The 19,005-nt window shown below is 36.2% G+C and overlaps 1 protein-coding gene across 2 annotated transcripts in view; it reads right to left on the reverse strand.

Moving 5' to 3' along the window:
* The window catches only part of Man1a2 (mannosidase alpha class 1A member 2), a 107,602-nt gene that overhangs the window by 41,602 nt on the left and 46,995 nt on the right, over window positions 1-19,005 (reverse strand). For both annotated transcript variants that reach the window (XM_051199212.1, XM_051199213.1), the window contains exons 6-8: window positions 17,905-17,999; window positions 4,005-4,128; window positions 961-1,054 (exon numbers count right to left, since the gene is read on the reverse strand). In XM_051199212.1, coding sequence (XP_051055169.1) covers window positions 961-1,054; window positions 4,005-4,128; window positions 17,905-17,999 — 313 coding nt within the window. The remainder of the gene's footprint in view (window positions 1-960; window positions 1,055-4,004; window positions 4,129-17,904; window positions 18,000-19,005) is intronic.

Genomic DNA, 19,005 nt, shown 5'->3' on the forward strand with positions numbered 1-19,005 from the left:
GCTCTCAGAGACTGCATGGAGCTCTTCATATACTCTCTAGTACTGGGATTAAAGATGTGAGCTCTTTTAGGCTGATTCACTCTCTTGTAGCCCAGGGTGTTCTTGAACTCACAGAGATCCATCTGCTGCTGTCTCCTGAGTCCTGGGATTAAAGGTGTGTGTCACCACTTGCCCAGCTTCTATAGCTAACTAGTGTGTCTGGCTTTGTATTCTGATCCCCAGGCAAGCTTTATTAAATCATAAACAATATATCACTACAACATTGATCATATAGTCTAACCACTTTAAGTGTTTCTACCTATGCGGCTAGCTCGGGAATCCCCTAAAATCAGATGAACATTATTTCTTTTACTATCTTTAGTCTCATACAACAGCATAGTAAATAATAGATGCATGGTACCTTTTTCTTAAATGAATGACAAGACATAGTTTATCCAATGGCAACTGTCCCCTTTTCTAGTAATTTATATAGTTACATATATTCTGAAGTACTCATAAAAAGTTATCTCAAGCAACTCTTATTCACAAGATATGATTACTATGCATTATCCTTCATATTTCAGCAAATTACTTACAGATTACATGAAAGAAAATATTCTTGTGAGGCACTTTACTAAAACTTCATTTTTACAAATAAAACTCAACTTTTTGTTTGTTTGTTTGTTTGTTTTTAGTTTGTTTTTTAAGACAGGGTTTCTCTGTATTGCTTTGGAGCCTGTCCTGGAACTAGCTCTGTAGAACTCACAGAGATCCAAATGCTGGAATTAAAGGCAGGCGCCACCAATGCCCAGCCATAAAAGCTCAACTTAAGCAGCTTCAAAAGATCAGGACCTAATCCACAGAGCAGCATTAGTAGACAATTGGGAAGGTCAGGCCTAGACTGGGGGTTTAAACTCCACATGGTGTACCACACATCAAGCAAAGACTTTTCAAACAACCTTTTCAGCAAGAAATACTTACACTGACCCCAGCGCCCTGTTCTTGGGTTTAAATAATTTGGATAAAGACCATTTGGGCGTTCCATTTTCTGGAGTAGTTTCCGAATGTGCATGACCTAATGAAAATGAAAATAAGAATGTAATGAATAGAGGCAGATGTCATTATGGCTTTCTACTGGCCTATGCTCTATGACTCTTCCACCACTGGGAACCCACTCCCACCTTCTACCTTGTCTGTGTGGTGGTCAAAAGGCTCTGTTTCTTAAAAGATTCAACAGTTTTATCACACAATAATAAAACTAGCAAAAGAAAAAAGCTCACAAAATATTTTAAATTCTCACAGTCTATTATACAGACTTGACCATCAGAAACATCAGCCAGATATTCCATATAATTATGAATAACATAACTTCATAGAAATGGAATCCAAACTTTCTATGGAAAGAACTTGAGTTTAATAAATGAAGTTTTAAAAAATCAAATACCCACCCAATAAAATATTTCCCTAAATTCTTAAAGATCTCCCTGAGGTTAAGGGAGTAAAAAGAATCACAAAATACATTTGGAGGCTAAATGATTTCCCAAAAAACTGTCTTCCATCTGTCAGAGGCTGGTCATACCTGATAGGTGGTCTCAGATGTGGAGAGCAGGCAGTGCCACAGAAAAGATATTCTATTTCCTGTATTCTTAGTTTTTTTTAATTAGATATACCTAAAATTTTGATCACTCAAATTTTGAATAGGTGACGTACCCACACTGCCTTACATGACTGACAACCTAGAATACATTCTTTCTCATAGGCACGCATACACTAGCTTTTGTGAACTTAAGCACATCAATAGTTTTACCACAATGACTCTCATCGCTTTGTCTTTAGCTGGGTTTTGGCATAGCACCAAGAAGCTCAAGAACGTTACCTATATTTCTAGATTCTTTCATATGCAAGGCTGCCATCATGCACAAGTACAATGTGAGTATCTCCACACAGCACTTTCAGATACTTCTAAATGACACTGGGAAAGATGAGAAACTTTGCTTTTTGACATCTGAAATTATGTCCAGTACTTAATTCTGTGTTTCTCAGTATATTATTTCAATCTCACTCATTTTATTTTCTCTAACAGCATTTCTCAGCTTTGTCTTCTAAGTCATTCCTTCCACATTTCAATCCCTATCTTTCCCCATGTTGCTTCCACTTTGGCCTTCTCTTTGGTGGTAATGTTTTCTTCTGCTCTGGTACTGATACCACATCTCATTCTATTAGCATTTTATCTCAGTTTATATTCTCATTCTACAAAAATCGGGGCATGAGGGAATACATGCTTTTCTTACGGTGATATTTGGTCAAGATTTTTATTTTTTCCCTGATGTTTGTCACATTCCATGGCCCTTCCCTTTTGTTCTGATTAAATCTCTACAAATTCACCTTTTAGATGAATTATTCATCACTCATCAACTCCCTTCCACTTTGGGGGAAGGGAGGACTCCTATTAAACTCAGCATGGAGTTCACACTGGTGTAAATATTCACTTGCCTTAACCTTATGAATGGCAGGATTACAGATCTACACCACCACATTGACGTTCATCTGTTTCCTTACTCAACTATTCACAAGAAAGTTTTGACATCGAAGACTGAGGATAAACACAAATGTAAGTGTGATTTCCAGCCTTTACTTCTCCCTGGCCATGAGAATGGAGGCTAGCACTGTAGGCCAGAGATACTGTCATGTCTTCCTTCACTGAAGCTGGCACTGTAGAACTTTTGTGAGCATCCTTCCCTAGCTTCTTAGCATTGTACGTCCTTATAGTCTGGAAAGTACTCATCTGCCTGTGACCCCATCCTCACTATGAACTTACCTCCACAGATTTTAAATTTGTGCTAAACATATGTTTTGTTCCTACCACATAAAGCATCTTTATAAAATGACACGTTCTTACCCTTTGCAGCTGACAGAGACAGATTAGACAGATGCTAAGGATTTTAAGTCTACACTAATATTTTGTAGCTCCCCCCAATTAAATATTTGTTTCTTCTCAGAGCTTAAGAAGAAAAAAAAAAAATAGTCTTGTCCATGTTAAAGATTCTATAAGGACAATTAACTGGTTAAAACACCATAATTATAGAGTGTTGGAATGTTTTGGTTCAGAACAAAACTATCTTAAGAGTATATTTAGTCCTCTAAATAGCCATTCCTTGCCTACCTCTGTGTGTAACCTAACATCCTTGTGACTATTAGGTTCTCCTGAAGTGTCCTGACAGACTCCTGGCTTCTACCAGCCCAAAGTCTATCAAGTAACATCTAACAAAGTACCAGCTATCAAGTAACATCTAACAAAGAGATCTCCCCACTTTGGAGTAACTCATATATCTGATGTTTCCACTAATATATATTATGATTTTATTATTTTATTATACAAATTTTATGAAACTGTTACTCTGTTGAAACAGCAATAACCTGAATCTGTGTTGGGGAGGAGGGAGCCTAAAGCTGTTCATCTTTAGCTCTAGAATAAACACACCTCTTATATTTTTTGAGGTGAGAACTGAGCTTTGCATTCACAGTAGTCACTTACATTTAAATAGTCAAGAGTCCTAACATTCCTGCATAGCTCAATAGTAGAGCCTGCAGTCAGCATGAGCAAGACCCTGGGCAATGATGGAGCTACTTCTCTAAAAAGGAAAGGAAAAACCCTCCTTTCAAAAAACAAACAAACAAACAAAATCCCTAAGACTGTCTTAAAATATCCAGTAGAATAATCACATACTCTATGTAGAAGCAGTATTTTCTCTCTTTCTTTGCAATTATTAAGCTTTTAAATTTTGTTTTCTTGTCTTAGCATGTGGGCCAGGGAGTTCAGAACCAAGAGTAGAAATGGGAATAAAATTTTTTAACAAAATAAATAGTGGTTATAACTTCTCAATAAACACTTTAAATATATTATAAGTGGAAAGGAATTTTAAAAAAACTGAAAGAAAAAGAAAACAATAAAACCCAAAGTCCTAAAAAAAACATGTTAAGTATTAAGATCTTTTAGGAAATTGTAAGAGTCTTTTATAACTAACCTTTTTGTAGTAAATCAAGTCACCAGTCAGGTAGCTGAGGTGGACAAACTCCATATGCAATGTACCAAATTCAGCCAGAATGCTGCTACCTGCAGACGCCCAGCCCCAGTTTCGACCTACTCCACTGAGTGAAAGAGGGATAAAAAGGTTGGGGAAAAAGCAAAACTTCTTTTAAATGAACACATGCATCTTAAATAGATCTTAAAAATTACTACATCTAACATAATATTTCGATCTTAATTTTTGCTTATCAAAAATTTTGAAACAATAATTACAGTCAGTTTTTAAAATCAAGACAATGTAAAAAAATATGCATCAAATATATTTTAAACATTTTCATTCCCTTTACATCACCTAGTTCTATAATCACTTTTCACCTGCTTTTTACACACTCAGAATTTTTATTAATACATAAGGAATCCACTTTAAAATTTTTTTCTACCTCTTACAAGCAAAGCATAAGCAAAATGCACTAACTGCTCTGACTGGGTACTGTAATCTCGTATTGCTCCATATTAGTCTTTCCATATCAGTTCACAAATAACAGCTTTCTCATGGCTCAATAGCTGTAGAGAATTCCATGTAATCAATGGACTTGTATATTATTCTGATCTTATATGCTGTCAATTTAATACACTAAACTCTAATGGTCTGGATTAAGAACACATCAAAATCTATATTAGGACGTACATAACACTACCTTTTACAGTTCCTTCATTATACAATTTTTTTCATTAAAATTATCAGATGCAAATACCACTATCAGCTTTTTCTTTTATAGCTACAAGTGAGAATCAAAAAGGTAACTATGTAAGACCTTCATATTCAGCAAAAACTAGCTATTCAGGACAGACATCCATAAACATGACATATATCTGTTCTTGTAATAAATAAGGCCATTAAAATAGGGAACACTACTATGAAGAAAAAGTTGAGAAATAGAGTACTGAATACTAAGATTAGGAAACACATCGGGAAAAAAGGCTCTTTCTGTATTATGATCAGACAAAGTGTTTATGATGTGATAAAATTCCAGGTGAGTCGTGATCACAGAGGAGCCTATGACGAACAGACCTCCAAGAAGAAAATTCTCAAAGGCCTGGAGAGAAGTGAGAGCCTGCCTGTAGCTGAAATTTAGGAAGGCAATGCTACAGGGTGCAATCAGAGAATTAGCTATCACCCAAACCATGTAAGAATGCTATGGGAACATGGTAAATTTCCAGGGTTTTTATTTTACTGTGACAGAATGACAAAAGAAATCTAAGGAATACAGTATACATTTTAGGAATAAAGCATAACATTTAGAGATCAATTAGCTTTCAGTTAACTAATGAATTATTCTGTTGTCAGCTATAGACACAAAACCTTGCCAAGTCCACAGTTGACCATGTGAAAACTTAACAGCTAAAAGCAACAAAGGAAATCATTATTCAAAGTATACTTTTCAAAATACTAAATTCTAAACAAGGTTTTTTTTTATCTTTTATTTCATAGAAAGCATTCTAAAATATAAAATTTCACACACACACACACACACACACACACACACACACACACACACACACACATATATATATATATATATATATATATATATATTCTAACTCCAAAGAATAAAATTACTGAGGAGTAAACAAAAAAAGATGAGTTGCCCAAAACAATTTTTCCTACAAATGTTATGCTTTTTCAACTGGTCAAAGGAAGACAAAAATGTGCAGTGAATACTAATAAACAAAATATTTAAAAACAACATGACTTCTCTCTGTGTGTGTGTTAAGCTAAACATCCACAACAAGACATTAAAAATGTTTGATGGTTAAATAGTAATCAATTTAAGGTCCTATAATTACTTTAAAGTATTCTGACAGTGGATCACCTACAATTTGTATTTTGCTCAAAATAAAACAAAATCTTTATCTATGTACTTAAAAAAACAAAGCTTCTAGTTTATTGCAATTTTAAGAACAAAGCTTGCCAACAAGTGATGTTCATATTTATCCCATCAAAACCCAAGAAATTAACTAAATAAATTAAAGTCACTGCACAATGTACAAGTTTAAACTCAGAGTCCAAAACTACAAATAAGCATTTAATGGAGCTCCAACTTTCACTCAAGATATATTAAATAGCTATACATTATAATATGCAAAAACTTTAAAATAGGGGTAAACTATGTTTAAGCAGAATTTGCAATAAACTATATATACAACATTTTTCAAACTCCATAAGAATGGAGGATATTAATAACTTCAAATGTGGATAAATGTTTCCTTAACTTTCTTAGAAATAACTTTACTTTGGAAATAGTCTTAAGCAGAACTATTTCACAATACATTATTTAAAATTTTTAAATTGGGGTTGGGGAGTGGCTCAGCAGGACCAGGTTTGGCTCTCAGCACCCATGTGGCAGCTCACAACTATCTCTAACTTCAGTCCCATGTGATTCAATGTCTTCTTCTGGCACTGTGGACACCATGTACACATGTGGTACATATATGGACACATAGCAAAACACACATGTAAAATATTTGTATTTTTAAATTAATAAATTATTTTAAAAGCACACGAGCAAACATTTGCTTTAATTAAAAAGAAGATAAATATATCTATAAGGCCACTGAAAGAAAAAAACCACACTAGGACAAAACACCGCAGAAACAACCAATGGCAGGAACAACACATACTTTCAATAATACCTCTGAGTACTAACATTACCAGTTCTCCACTATAGTTAGTAACAGCTCTCTGCTGCCTGCAAGAAACACAGCTTACTAGCAAAGACCAAAAACAGCTGTAAGGTGAAAGAATGGAAAAGGATAGTATAAGGAAACGGAATTAGAAAGTTAGCAGATCCATTTTCACTAAAATCTGACAAAAGAGATGCACCAGTTGGATTTTTTTTCCTACTTGATACAAATCTAGACATCTGAGAAGAGAAAATATAACAGAGAAAATGTCTCCACAAGATTAGCCAGCAAGTGTGTGGATCATTTTGTTGATTAATAATTGACGTGGAAGGACCCAGCTCACTGTAGGTGGTTCCACCCCTGGCAGGTGCCCTGAGTTATAAAAGAAGTAGGCTGAGAAAGCCATAAGGAGTGAGTCAATAAGCAGCACTCCTCCATGGCAGTTCCTGCCTTTGGGATCCTGCCTTGAGCTCCTGCCCTAATTCCCCATCATGGGGCATTAAAGCTAAACTAAAATAAACTCTTCTCCAAGTTGTTTGGTCATAACATTTAATCACAGCAATAGAAACCTGACTAAGGCAGACATGAGTACCAGGTTTGTGGGATGTTGCTGACAAACGGGATCACATTGTGATGTGGAAGATAATGAGTTGCTGTGAGAACTTAGATGATAATTCTGAAAACAGTGCAGATGATGGAGCCCTGACTGAAGTTTCGGAGTCTACCGGGTTGTTCACGTACTCTTTCATATTAATAAATTGTGGTTATAGTCAGCTGGGGCTGAGGAGGAATCAACTGTGATTAACAAGAAAACAGCAGAATTGAGGCAAATTTTCTGAAGTTCCTCAGCGAAAACACACAGAGTCTGTGGTCCAGAAGTGGTCAACACAGAACCTTGTGCTAGCTCAAAATGTGGTTCATTACAAGAATAAAAGGATTTCAGCATATGCAAATCAATAAATATAGCCTATTAATAGTGTTAAAGATATGAACAATATGATCATCTCAATGATCATCAACAATATGATCATCTCAATGCAGAAAAGTCATTAACAGAATCCATATACAACAAACAAACAATGCTACAATTAAACAAAGAAAAAAAGCATTTCCACTAAAATCGGGAGTGAGACAAGGGTGTCTGTCTACTTTTCTTCCCTCCTATTTAACATATCCTTGACATCTTGGTTAGAGAAATATGATGAGAGAAATGAGAACTACAAACAGAAACAAAAGAAGTCAAATTATTTCTGCTTACAGACAAAATGATCCTATACATAAGTGATGTAATGACTCCACTACAAATCTTAGAACTGACACTTTCATCCAAGTGGCAGGATACAAAATTAACATGTGAAAATTAGTAGCTTTCTAATATATAACACGATGAGAAAATTAGGAGACCACAATTCACAATGATTACAAAACAGAAAACTAGAACAAACCTAACAAAAAGTAAATGCTTCAATGACAATTTGACAACACTGAAGAAAGAAACTGAAACTACTTCAAAATGGAAAAAAAAAAATTCATGTTCATGGGATAGTAAAATTGACATCGCAAAAAAATGGCTATATTACCAAAACTGACCTTCTTTAACATAATCATTATCAAAATTCCAGTAACCATTTTTACAGAACTAGAAAAAAAAAATCCTAAAATTCATATGGAGGCACAGACTACAGACAGCCAAACCAATCCTGAGCAAAAATAATCATGTTGAAGGTATTTTGAATTTTGAATTACCCTATAAAACAGTAGTAACAAAAACAGTATCCTATTGCCACAAAGACACTGGTCAATGGCCTAGAATAGAAGCCCCAGAACTAAAGCCACATTGAAAGCTGTTTATGGTTATTTTTTACAAAGGCCAAAAATATACATTAGAGGAAAGATAACCTCTTCAACATACAGTGCCAGGAAAATTGGATATACACATATAGAAGAATGAAAATGGATACACACTTCTCGTCCTGAACAAAAATAAATTCAAAATGGATGGAAGACCGTAATGTAGGTCTAGAAATCCTAAACCCTAGTGCTCAGGAGAGAAAACATTTCATATAGGTGTAGTGTAGGCAAGGACTTCCTGAAGAGAAGGACTGCAGCGGCCCAGAAAAAACACCATGAACTGACAAATGAGATGGTGTTAAAGAAAAAAGCTTCCATGCCTCAACATAGGAGACATAAAATGAAGAGACAGACTCCAGGACAGGTGAGGACCTTTGCTACCTCAGCATCTCAGCAAGGTTAGTACCTACACTGTAAGTGGGACTTAAAACTACATTTTCCCAAACCCAAACAACATATCATACAAAAATGCAAGCATTCAGGCACACAGTTATCAAGTCAGTACCTACAGAGCATGACTTTGTCCCCTCTTGCTGTCACCATGCATTCTCCCTTCACCAATTATCTTGTTAGAGATTGCTTACTTGTTTCCTGGAACGCTGTATGATCATCATGCTGTATATATTCTTTAGTGACTGCTCTTTAACTCAATATGTGTTTGAGATTTATTGCTGTGATTTAGTGGCTCAATTCTTTTTTATAGCTAAACAGTGTTTCACTGAACAAATATGACAACAATGTGGCTAAGCACCTGCTGCTCAACACTTGGGTGCATCACAGTTTTGTAATATTATTAATAAAAAAAATATTATGAACAAACTTTGTATGGACAGTTACTTTCTCTCAGACATGTAACAATTCCATTTTAATCTTATAAGAACAACCAAATGATGAGAGATGTCCTTCTGTATATATGCTTCTCTTATTGGTTGATGAATAAAACACTGATTCGCTGAATGGCCCAACAGGAAGTAAAGGTAGGAGATGAGAGCAATTCTGGGAAACACAGACAGACAGGGTTGCCTTATAGGCCGCCAAAGGAGTAGGACTCTTTTCTGGTAAGATAAGACCACGTGAAAATACTTAGATTAATAGAAATGGGTTAATAATTAAGACAGAGCTAGCCAATAAGAAGCCCTAGCCATTGGTCAACAGTCATAATTAATATAGCACCTGTGTGCTAATTTGGGGCTCAAGGGCTACAGGACCAGCAGGGACAAAGAACCTCTAGTTACAACCAAACTTTTCCCAAGTGACTATACTACATCAAGTCCTACCAATGTTAAGTCTACTCTTAAGTGTTTTTGTTTTCTTTTTTCTACCAAGTTCATTTTTTTTATCTTTGACATGCAGTATTTTTTAAATGTTCCAGTAGTTTCTCTATTGACTTATTCTGTCCAAATATGATGCCCTAGGGCTTATAACATACACCATTAATTTATAAATACACATTATCATATAGTACTTTACAATATGAGAACACTGCCATGGTATACTGACAGTCCATGATTTCTGAGAGTTTAACTCATGAGGCTTTTGACTCTTGGACAGTATAAAAGTGGTATGAATTCAGTAGGAACCGTACTTCCAATTTTGAGTTCCAACCTTTGCCTACAATAAGGACATGTGATCACATATCCTTAAGAGATGCTTTGAGTAGCAACAAGCCACAAGTTTTCAATCAGCTACATAGCTACAAAGGTAAACAATACACACTACGTACTATGCTGTTCAGTAGTTACATTAAGCACACTTTGAACTTGGGCTATTTTCAGTTTATGACTAGTTTACTACAATGTCACATCCCTGTATACATAGAAGCACCTGTACTTTCACATCCACACAGCACAATTTGGGCTGCTATGACCATGTGTTTTCTTCTGTGTGTGTTATAGACTACAATGCAAATTACTATTTTTGCTTTGAATAGTCAATTTCTTAAGAAAAATAAAGCTCAGTAAAAACTTTTAAAAATAATTTAAAAGCAGAAAATATGCCTTTTGACTTAACTATACTTTCATTGCTCTTCATTTTCTTTGTATAGATTTGTCTTTCCTACTGGAAGCACTGGAACTTTCCTTTCTGTTTTGAGTAATAAGAGAACTGTTGATAAGAAATTCTATAAGCTTCTTAATTGCCTATATTACTCTTTTAATTTCACAGAGTGGGGAATGAAAGAGAATGGAGGAGAGGAGATAAGGTACTTTTTAAAAACCGATTTTCCTAACAAATTATGCTTCTTGTAAAGTTTCATGAAATACCCGAATCTGCGAACTTAATTGTTCATCAAATGTGAGGTTTTAAACATTCAAAAATTTTTATTTATTTGTGTTTGTTTATTTAATATCTCAGCCAAAGTTTCCCCTCCCTTCTCTCCTCCCAGTCGCTCCACATCATCTCCTCTCTATCTGTCCTCCCCCATCCACTGCTCTGATGGGAGATGTCATTCTGTAAGTATGTTTCTCTTATTGGCTAATGAATAAAGCCCTGTTGGCCAAAAGGAGGCAAGATAGGTGGGACTAGGAGAGGTGGAGGATTCTGGGAAATGTAGGACAGAGTCACAATGTGAGCTCAGGAAGAGAGGACACATGAGTCTGGTGTTTTTGGTAAGACCAGACCATGTAGAAATACATATATTGACAATTATGGGTTAATAATTTAGACAGAGCCAACAGTTTCATAATTAATACAGTGTCTCTGTGTGTTACTTAGGGCTGATGTGGCTGTGGAACCAGGCTGGCGGGAAAGTGCTCATAGCACTCCTCCTCCATTTCTGTTTAGGAAAGGGCAAGTCTCCCATGAGTATCAACAAAACATGGCATATAGAACTGCAGTAAGACTAAGTAATTCCCTGTGTATTAAGGCTGGGAAAATGACACTAGTATGGGGAGAAGGGTCCCAAAAGCCAATACAAAAGTTGGAGATAGTCCCTATTCCCACTGTTAGGAGTTCCAAAAGATGACCAAACTATGCAACTGTAACATATATCTAGAGTGCCTAGGTCAGTCCCATGCACGCTCCCTGGTTAAACATTTCTCTGAACCTGGGTCTCTGCCTCTGTTCCCACTCCCTAGCTCCCACCCCCAGTCCCTTGCTCCTCATGGGCAGTATTCAGGCCACACAGTGGTTTCTTCCTCATACCTGCTTCTTTTAGTTTTTATTTTGTGATTTTCTTTGAGTGGTTTCTAGTACTTTACTTTCAAACTCACAGATCTTCAAGATGTGATTAAAAAAAAAAAACTGTTAAATTTTTCACTTGAATATACATGTGCTAATGAATATATATATGTATTTATATATATTCAGCTCTAGAAGCTACATTTTGGTCCTTGTAAAAGTCACTTCTCTCATTGATGCCATTTCTATTTAAACACTTATACATACTTACAAAGCCTGTTCTAAAGTCTTTGGAAGTCATCTCTATTAGTTCTATTTCTCTGCCTGTTTCTCCTGACAGGTTTCACCTGTGGTTATGGTAACATTCTCTTGACTCATAGCATGACTAATAATTATTAGCTGGATTCTAGGTAGTAAGACATTACGTTGTTAATAACTTGGCTTCATTTTTGTTCTTGACATTTTCTTTGTGTCAGGCAGGAATGCCCTTTTGAAGGTGTAATTCTTCGGTTTGAAACTAGCTGTGAGGCTTACAGTTGTACCTTCTTTGTGGCAGAATGAGCTCTTCTACTGTGTGACTGCCAGCAATTATCCTGAAAAATCCAAACTTGTCCCTTATCTTTTAATTAGTTACCCATTACCTTTCAAATGATTGTATTTTAAAATTACCTTTAAATTAAGCAGTGGTATGATATATATAATTAATTATAATTTTGCTTATAATCTATTACTTTTATTCCTCATTCCTATTGTTATACTGATGGGGGATATCCTTCTGTATATATGTTTCTCTTATTAGCTGATGAATAAAACACTGTTTGGCCAATAGAGAAAGGAAGATAGGTGGGACTAAGAGATAAAAATTCTGGAAAAGGTAGTCAGAGAGAGACCACGAAAAGGCACCATGTAGAGACTGGAAAGACAGGATGCACCAGGCGTTCTCTAGAAAGATAAGGCCATGTAGAAATATATAGATTAGTCACTATGGGTTAATAATTAAGACAGCTAGCCAGTAAGAAGCTCCAGCCATCAGCCAACAGATTACAATTAATATGGAAGGGCAGTGGGACCTGATGGGACAACAGAAACCTCTAGCAACATTATACTTGTTAATATCTCCAGAAAAATGCTAGCATGTAAGTCAAAGATAAGCATGCTAAAATTCATATAACCACAGATATTAGGTAAAGAATAAGAGACCAAGGGGGAGGGAGGGATTTCCCTAGGAAGGGCAAATAGAATAGACAGTTATGGATGAATTGGGGGGACACTGAAAGGGAGGATCAAACAGGGAGGGGGAGAGAAGAAGGCAGAGAGGGAAGGAATATGTGGAGGAACAGCTAAAACTAAAAGACATGTGAGGGGTCATATGGGGATATAGTAGAAGCTTTCTAAATATACAAACATACATGAAGATAATCTAAATGAAACCAGCAAATAACAGGAAGACAGAACCCCAACTGGATATCTTTTGTCACCAAATAAGTTTTGAGTACCAGGAATGGGTTACAGTTAATGAGTTCTTGGCCAAAGATGTCCCATGGGAACCCCTAAACAACTCAGGCTATTGTTAAAGTGGCTCTTCACAAACTGAAAGTAAGGCCCTAATTACTGAACACAATACCAAAACAAATCATTGTACATGGTGCCTACCTAGAACTCACAGGTCTTTTGTGTATATATTATGGCTTTCAGTATTGTGGGGTTTTTGTTTGTTTGTTTTTGTTTTTAATGGGTTTCCTCAGTGAAAATGTGTGTGTTTTTCAACTATATGCACTTCGTGTGTTTCTTTCATCCCTTTGACTCTTTTGCTTCTTTGGCTGTTTTATCCTATTCCAATTTGGTTGTTTTTGTTTTATCTTATTTTATTATTATTATTCCTTAGATGCCTGTTTGTTTTCTAAGGAGAGACAGAATGGGTAATGGATCCAGATGAGAGGGGAAGTAGAGAGGGACTGTGAGGACTAGGAGAGGAGACAATGTAATAACACATTGTATGAAAAAAAAAAAAATGATTCCAATAAAAAATAAACACATAAAAATAAAAAATGGGTTTGAGGCCAGCCTGGTCTACATAGTGAGTTCCAGGACAGACTCCAAAGCAATACATTGAAAAACCACAAATAAATAAATAAACAAACAAACAAACAAACAAACTGTTGGTTTAATAGAGGCTGTATAGCTTTGATGCACTGTGTCAAATTTGAAGTCTTTTAATTCTAAATTAAATAATTAAAAAACATCTACCATGTTTCATATCAGTATCTTCAATTAGAAAATAAGTATTATACATTTTTTAGAGAGCCCAAGAAATTCAGAAAACTACATAAAAAATACAGGGAGACAGATGGGAAACAAATTATCAAATAAAAGAATTATGGAACTTGAAAGGCAGCTCTAAGTGCAATTAATTTGAATGCAGAAGGAAATCAAGAGCCAAGTAAATAAGACATTAGAGCACCTTCTTTCACATTTTCAAACGGCTATATAGCAAATATGAAAGGGAAAGTCAGAGGGAAAAATCAAGGGATACACAACTCAAATCCTTGCTTAAAAACAACAGAGGAGAGAGAAACAACCTCTCTAATGGAAAATAAACATAAACCTAGAATTTACATAAACTGGAAATAGCCTCTGAACATGCATTTAAAGATTTCCAAAGACTGAGGGGGAGGAAGAGCTTCAGAAGTCAACATAAGTGAAAGGACAACACCAGAAAGCCACTGAAAAAGACGGGCAATGTGTAGGTAAGAAGAGAAGCAACAGCTTCAGTCCTGCTGCCTGGAAGCAAAGGGAAACACAAACCACTTCCAAAAGGTGAGCCAGATCAGAGACAGCCAGTCTTGCCCTAAAGACCGGCCCACAGCCCTCTCAAGACCAAACATGGAAATCTTCCAAGGGATGGGTTAGTGGTAAAGGGGCATTCCATTTTATTTTTCCATATGAGCAAAGGGCAGTGCAGGCCACCACCTTCAGAACTACTATTGTTTAAAAATCCAGCTACCTTGCAGGCCTCATATCAGAAAACAGCCAAGATCAGAAATTTCCCAATTTGGCCTTCCACAGCCTCTGAACAAAGGAAAAAAACCAGGGAGGCAATTGCAGAAAGCAAGACTGCCAGGAGGCAGTGAGAAATCAAAACGTGCAGGTGGCAGGAAGCTCAACTCACACAGTCAAGTAACAAGAACTAGGCACAGTGGCAACATTTGTAATCCCTGTGCTCAGTAAACAGGGACAGGTGCACCCTTGAGGTTTACTTAGGCTTACTGGCAAGCCACTCTAGCAAAGTCAGCCAGCCCTGGCCAGTGAAAGATCCTGTCTCAGTAAGGAATGAATGACACCTTAGGTTAAGCTGCGCTACACACTATGTGCACACATGTGTACATACCTGAACCCCATCCCAAACACATACACATTTTTAAGGCGAAAAACAGAACTACCATATGACCCAGATATATCACTTTTGGGTGTATACTTGAAGGACTGTAGGTCAATATATACAAATACTAGCATATTCATGTGTGTTGAGGTTTTATTCACAAAGCCCAAGCAATGGGACCAGCCTAGATGTCCACAAGCAGATAAATGGGTAAAGAAAATGCAGTACATGTAACAATGAAATTTTAGTCAGCCATAAAGATAAATGAAACAAAATAATATTTATGGGGAATAGATAGAACTGGGTATCATTATATGAAATTAAATAAGCAAAAGAGAGAAAGAAATTATCTCTTATATGTAGAACCTACATTTAAAAGTACATTTGTACCTACATACATATGCATGTGTGAAACCACATGTGTAGATCTTGGAACTAGAAAGGGGATAATGAGAGAAGAGGAAGAGATCTTAAGGGAGGAGGGAAGAAAAGGGGATAAAATAGCTGTGATATGAAAACAGGAGTAGGTTATCTAGGAGAAGGAAGTCAGCCTACAGAGATGCAGTGACATGTGTGAGGCCACTGAGAGAGGGAGGGAATGAACAAGAAAACATGACACACATATACACAGATATGCTATCTTAAATAATTAATTCTTAAAACAATAAAAGACTTCAAATGCTAGGAAAGAAGTACAGTTTTAGGACAGTAATTCACTAGATTATGTCCTAACCAAGATCGCCTACTACACAGACAGAAGTGTCAAGCCCTGTCCACATTATTTCTCTATGTAACTCCACAGGCACTCTCTATGTAACACACAGCTGGTATTTTTCCCCAGTGCTGGCTATGATGACAATAGACACCTCCTTGTTTTCAAGAAATGAAATTGGAATAGGAAGGTTGCTCAGAAGTTAGGGGCACTTGTTGCTCTTACGGAGCACCCAGCTTTCCACATCCAGCATCTACACAGCAGCCCACAACCAGCCTTAACTACAGTCCCAGGGGACTGAACTCCTTGGGCACCAGAGCATGCATGTGGTGCTGCTCATACATGCATGCAGACAAAACACTCATACACATAAAATGAAATTTAAAAAGGAAGGAAAGAAAAGGAGGAAAACAAAGGCTTCCTACATAAGGAAAACCTTGATAAATCCATCCCAACAGACTAATACGAACAACAGATTAAACTTTAGCTCTTCAAAAAGAAATGAAGGTCAGGAGTTAGAAGGATGGTTTAGCAATTAAGAGCCCCTGCAGGTTCCTACTACCCACCACAAGAGTCTTCTGATTCCTGTCACTTCAGCTCCAGGAGATCCAGATCCATGGAAGCTCTTTCTGATTTCCAAGAACACTACACTCTCACATGCATAACATGCACAGAATTAAAAATAAAAACAAATCTTTTAAAAGTTTACAATTAAAAGAAATGAAGGCTGGAAAGATGGCTCAGTGGGTAAAAGTTCCTTTCACCAAGGCTGACCACCTGAGTTTGATTCCTAGAACCCACCTGGTAAAAGAGAAAATAAATCCCCACAAGCTGTCATCAGACATCCATATGTATTCCATAATATTAATGCAGATGCATGTATACATCGATACAACATACACTCACAAATATTTTTATATGTAAACTTTAAGTAAAAGTTGTGGATATAATATGAACATTTAGAGACAGGCCATTGCTGTGTCTTTCACATGGCAGTTTAAATATTTTAATCATTTTATATATATATGCACACACACACACACACACACACACCATGTTGAGATTAAAGTGAATCAGGTGTAATTCATTTTAAAATACAGGTAAATAACGGGAAGGAGGAAAAGCAGACAGAAGCCACAATACCTGTCTTCTAAACTAAGTCATACAATACCAAATGTGAGCTCACTGAAAAGGCAGTTGTGTAAGTAGGATGCCGTAGCAGCTATCTCATAAAGGTAATGAGGTAAATAAAAGTAGTAAAAATGAACACAAGCTCCAAATTGTACTCTATCAATTCAAAGGCAGGGGACAAGAAGGAAGAACACAGGAGAACAGAGGAGAACTACCAGGAGCTACATTAATGCTAATCCACAGTGAAGGAACAGCCAGCACAGGAAGGCAGATGTCCATGGAGCAGGAGAAAACAGTTGCAAACTAGAGTTACAACAAGGGCTTACGATCTAGAGTGTCACAGGTTCATGCCTATAGAAAAAGAGATGCGCCCAACTTGTCCTAAGGAAACCGTCACATTTTCATGTGATTTAGAAATGCAAACATTAATAATAAATACTACCTGGAGAAAACCTGAACAGCAAAATTTCACTCAGCATAAATGATTTAAATGCAAATTAAAATATTGACATTATTCAAACTTTTGTATGACTTACATAAATACAAAGAAAGTATTTCATCCTTTTCTAAATTAAAAAAAAAAATCAGTGTTTTCAAATGAAACACATGACAAAACATGATTATTTTAAGGATCCATGCTCAGCCTTGATTGAGCCTAGACATTATAATGAGGAGCTTGTATCATTATCCTTAGTATGGCGAACAACAGTCCTGATTTCTAGGTGTGCTACTGTCTATCATGCCTTAGAAGAGTAGTATATACTATATAAAAAGGGGAGGGAAAATACTTTGAATACAGTACTAAACAGAACTGGAGACAAGTATTAGCCATTGGAATGAAGTTAAGGCAGGAGGCCTGTCTCAAAGTAAAGGACATTAAGTTTTAAAATAAAAAAAGGGTTTTGATTTTCAACTACACATACAGAGAAAAATAAATCTTGAAAAGTATGATGGAAGTAGATAACTGAAACTCTCCATGAATAAAAATATCAAACTTCAGTTAATCAAATAAATAGAGTTTACCTTTTCAGATTGACCATTGCCCAGGGAATCCCAGTAGGTGTGTTAAAGGCAGGAAGGAGTTTCTCAGCCAGTTGCACTGCTTTAGTCTTGAATATCTGAGATAAAGACAAAAAAAAAAAAAATGGATAATCATAAACTGTAAGTAATATTGCATACCACAATGTACAAGTTATAAGGAAGCCTTATGGTAAGGGGCTGCATGTCGTTCTTACTACAGAGTATATAGTAACTAGAGTGGCTATCTGCAAAGTACATAAGGAAGGCTTCCCAGTATACAAAATCCTCAATCTACACATCACTGCAAAGAAAAGACATAGTTTTGGTGTTCATGTCATTTGTATTTTTACCTGGCCAAAAAAAAAAAAAAGGAAAAGAAAAAAATAAAAAAATAAATCTAAGAGAGGGCTGGGAAGATGTATCAGTGGCTGAAGCATTTGACATGAAAGCATCAAGACTAGTGTTCAAACTTCCAAACACTTACAAAAATGCTGGGTAGGCATGGGAGTCCAGAAAGTGAAGCTGCAAGCTGAATAGATATCCCCAGAGCAAGCTGTCTAACAAGACTAGCCTATCGGAGAGCTCTCGGTTTGACTGGGAAACCCTGCTTCATTAAGGTGGAAGAGCACTCCAGAATGATCCCCACAATCAACCCCAGACCTCCACATGTATCTGCACATATATGCACCCTCTAGCCCCCACACACATTAACACACAAGAAAATTCTGGCTTCCACATGTACTCACACATGTGCATCCACACACATGTGCACACAGAAAAAAGAATAGAAAAATCTAAGAGAAAACAATGAGGCTATGGAATCTTAATCAACATGCAAGCTTATTTCACAGTTTAACAATGACAACAACAAAACTGTAATACAGTTTGGACAGATGCTCTTGAGTTGCTGTAAATATGTTTTTACATAATATTAGAAAGCAAATTTTTAAAAGCAAAATTTGCAAACAACATAACTGGATATCTCAAAAATTTGAAGGCATATAAAAAAGAAGAGTATGCAATATAATATGGTCTTTATCTTTGCATTAAAACTGTAGTGCTGGTACAATATGAAACAGAGGTATTTCACTTTATTTCTAATAA

Source organism: Phodopus roborovskii, unplaced genomic scaffold, assembly GCF_943737965.1.
Source record: "Phodopus roborovskii unplaced genomic scaffold, PHOROB, whole genome shotgun sequence".
NCBI classification, from domain to species: Eukaryota; Metazoa; Chordata; class Mammalia; order Rodentia; family Cricetidae; genus Phodopus; species Phodopus roborovskii.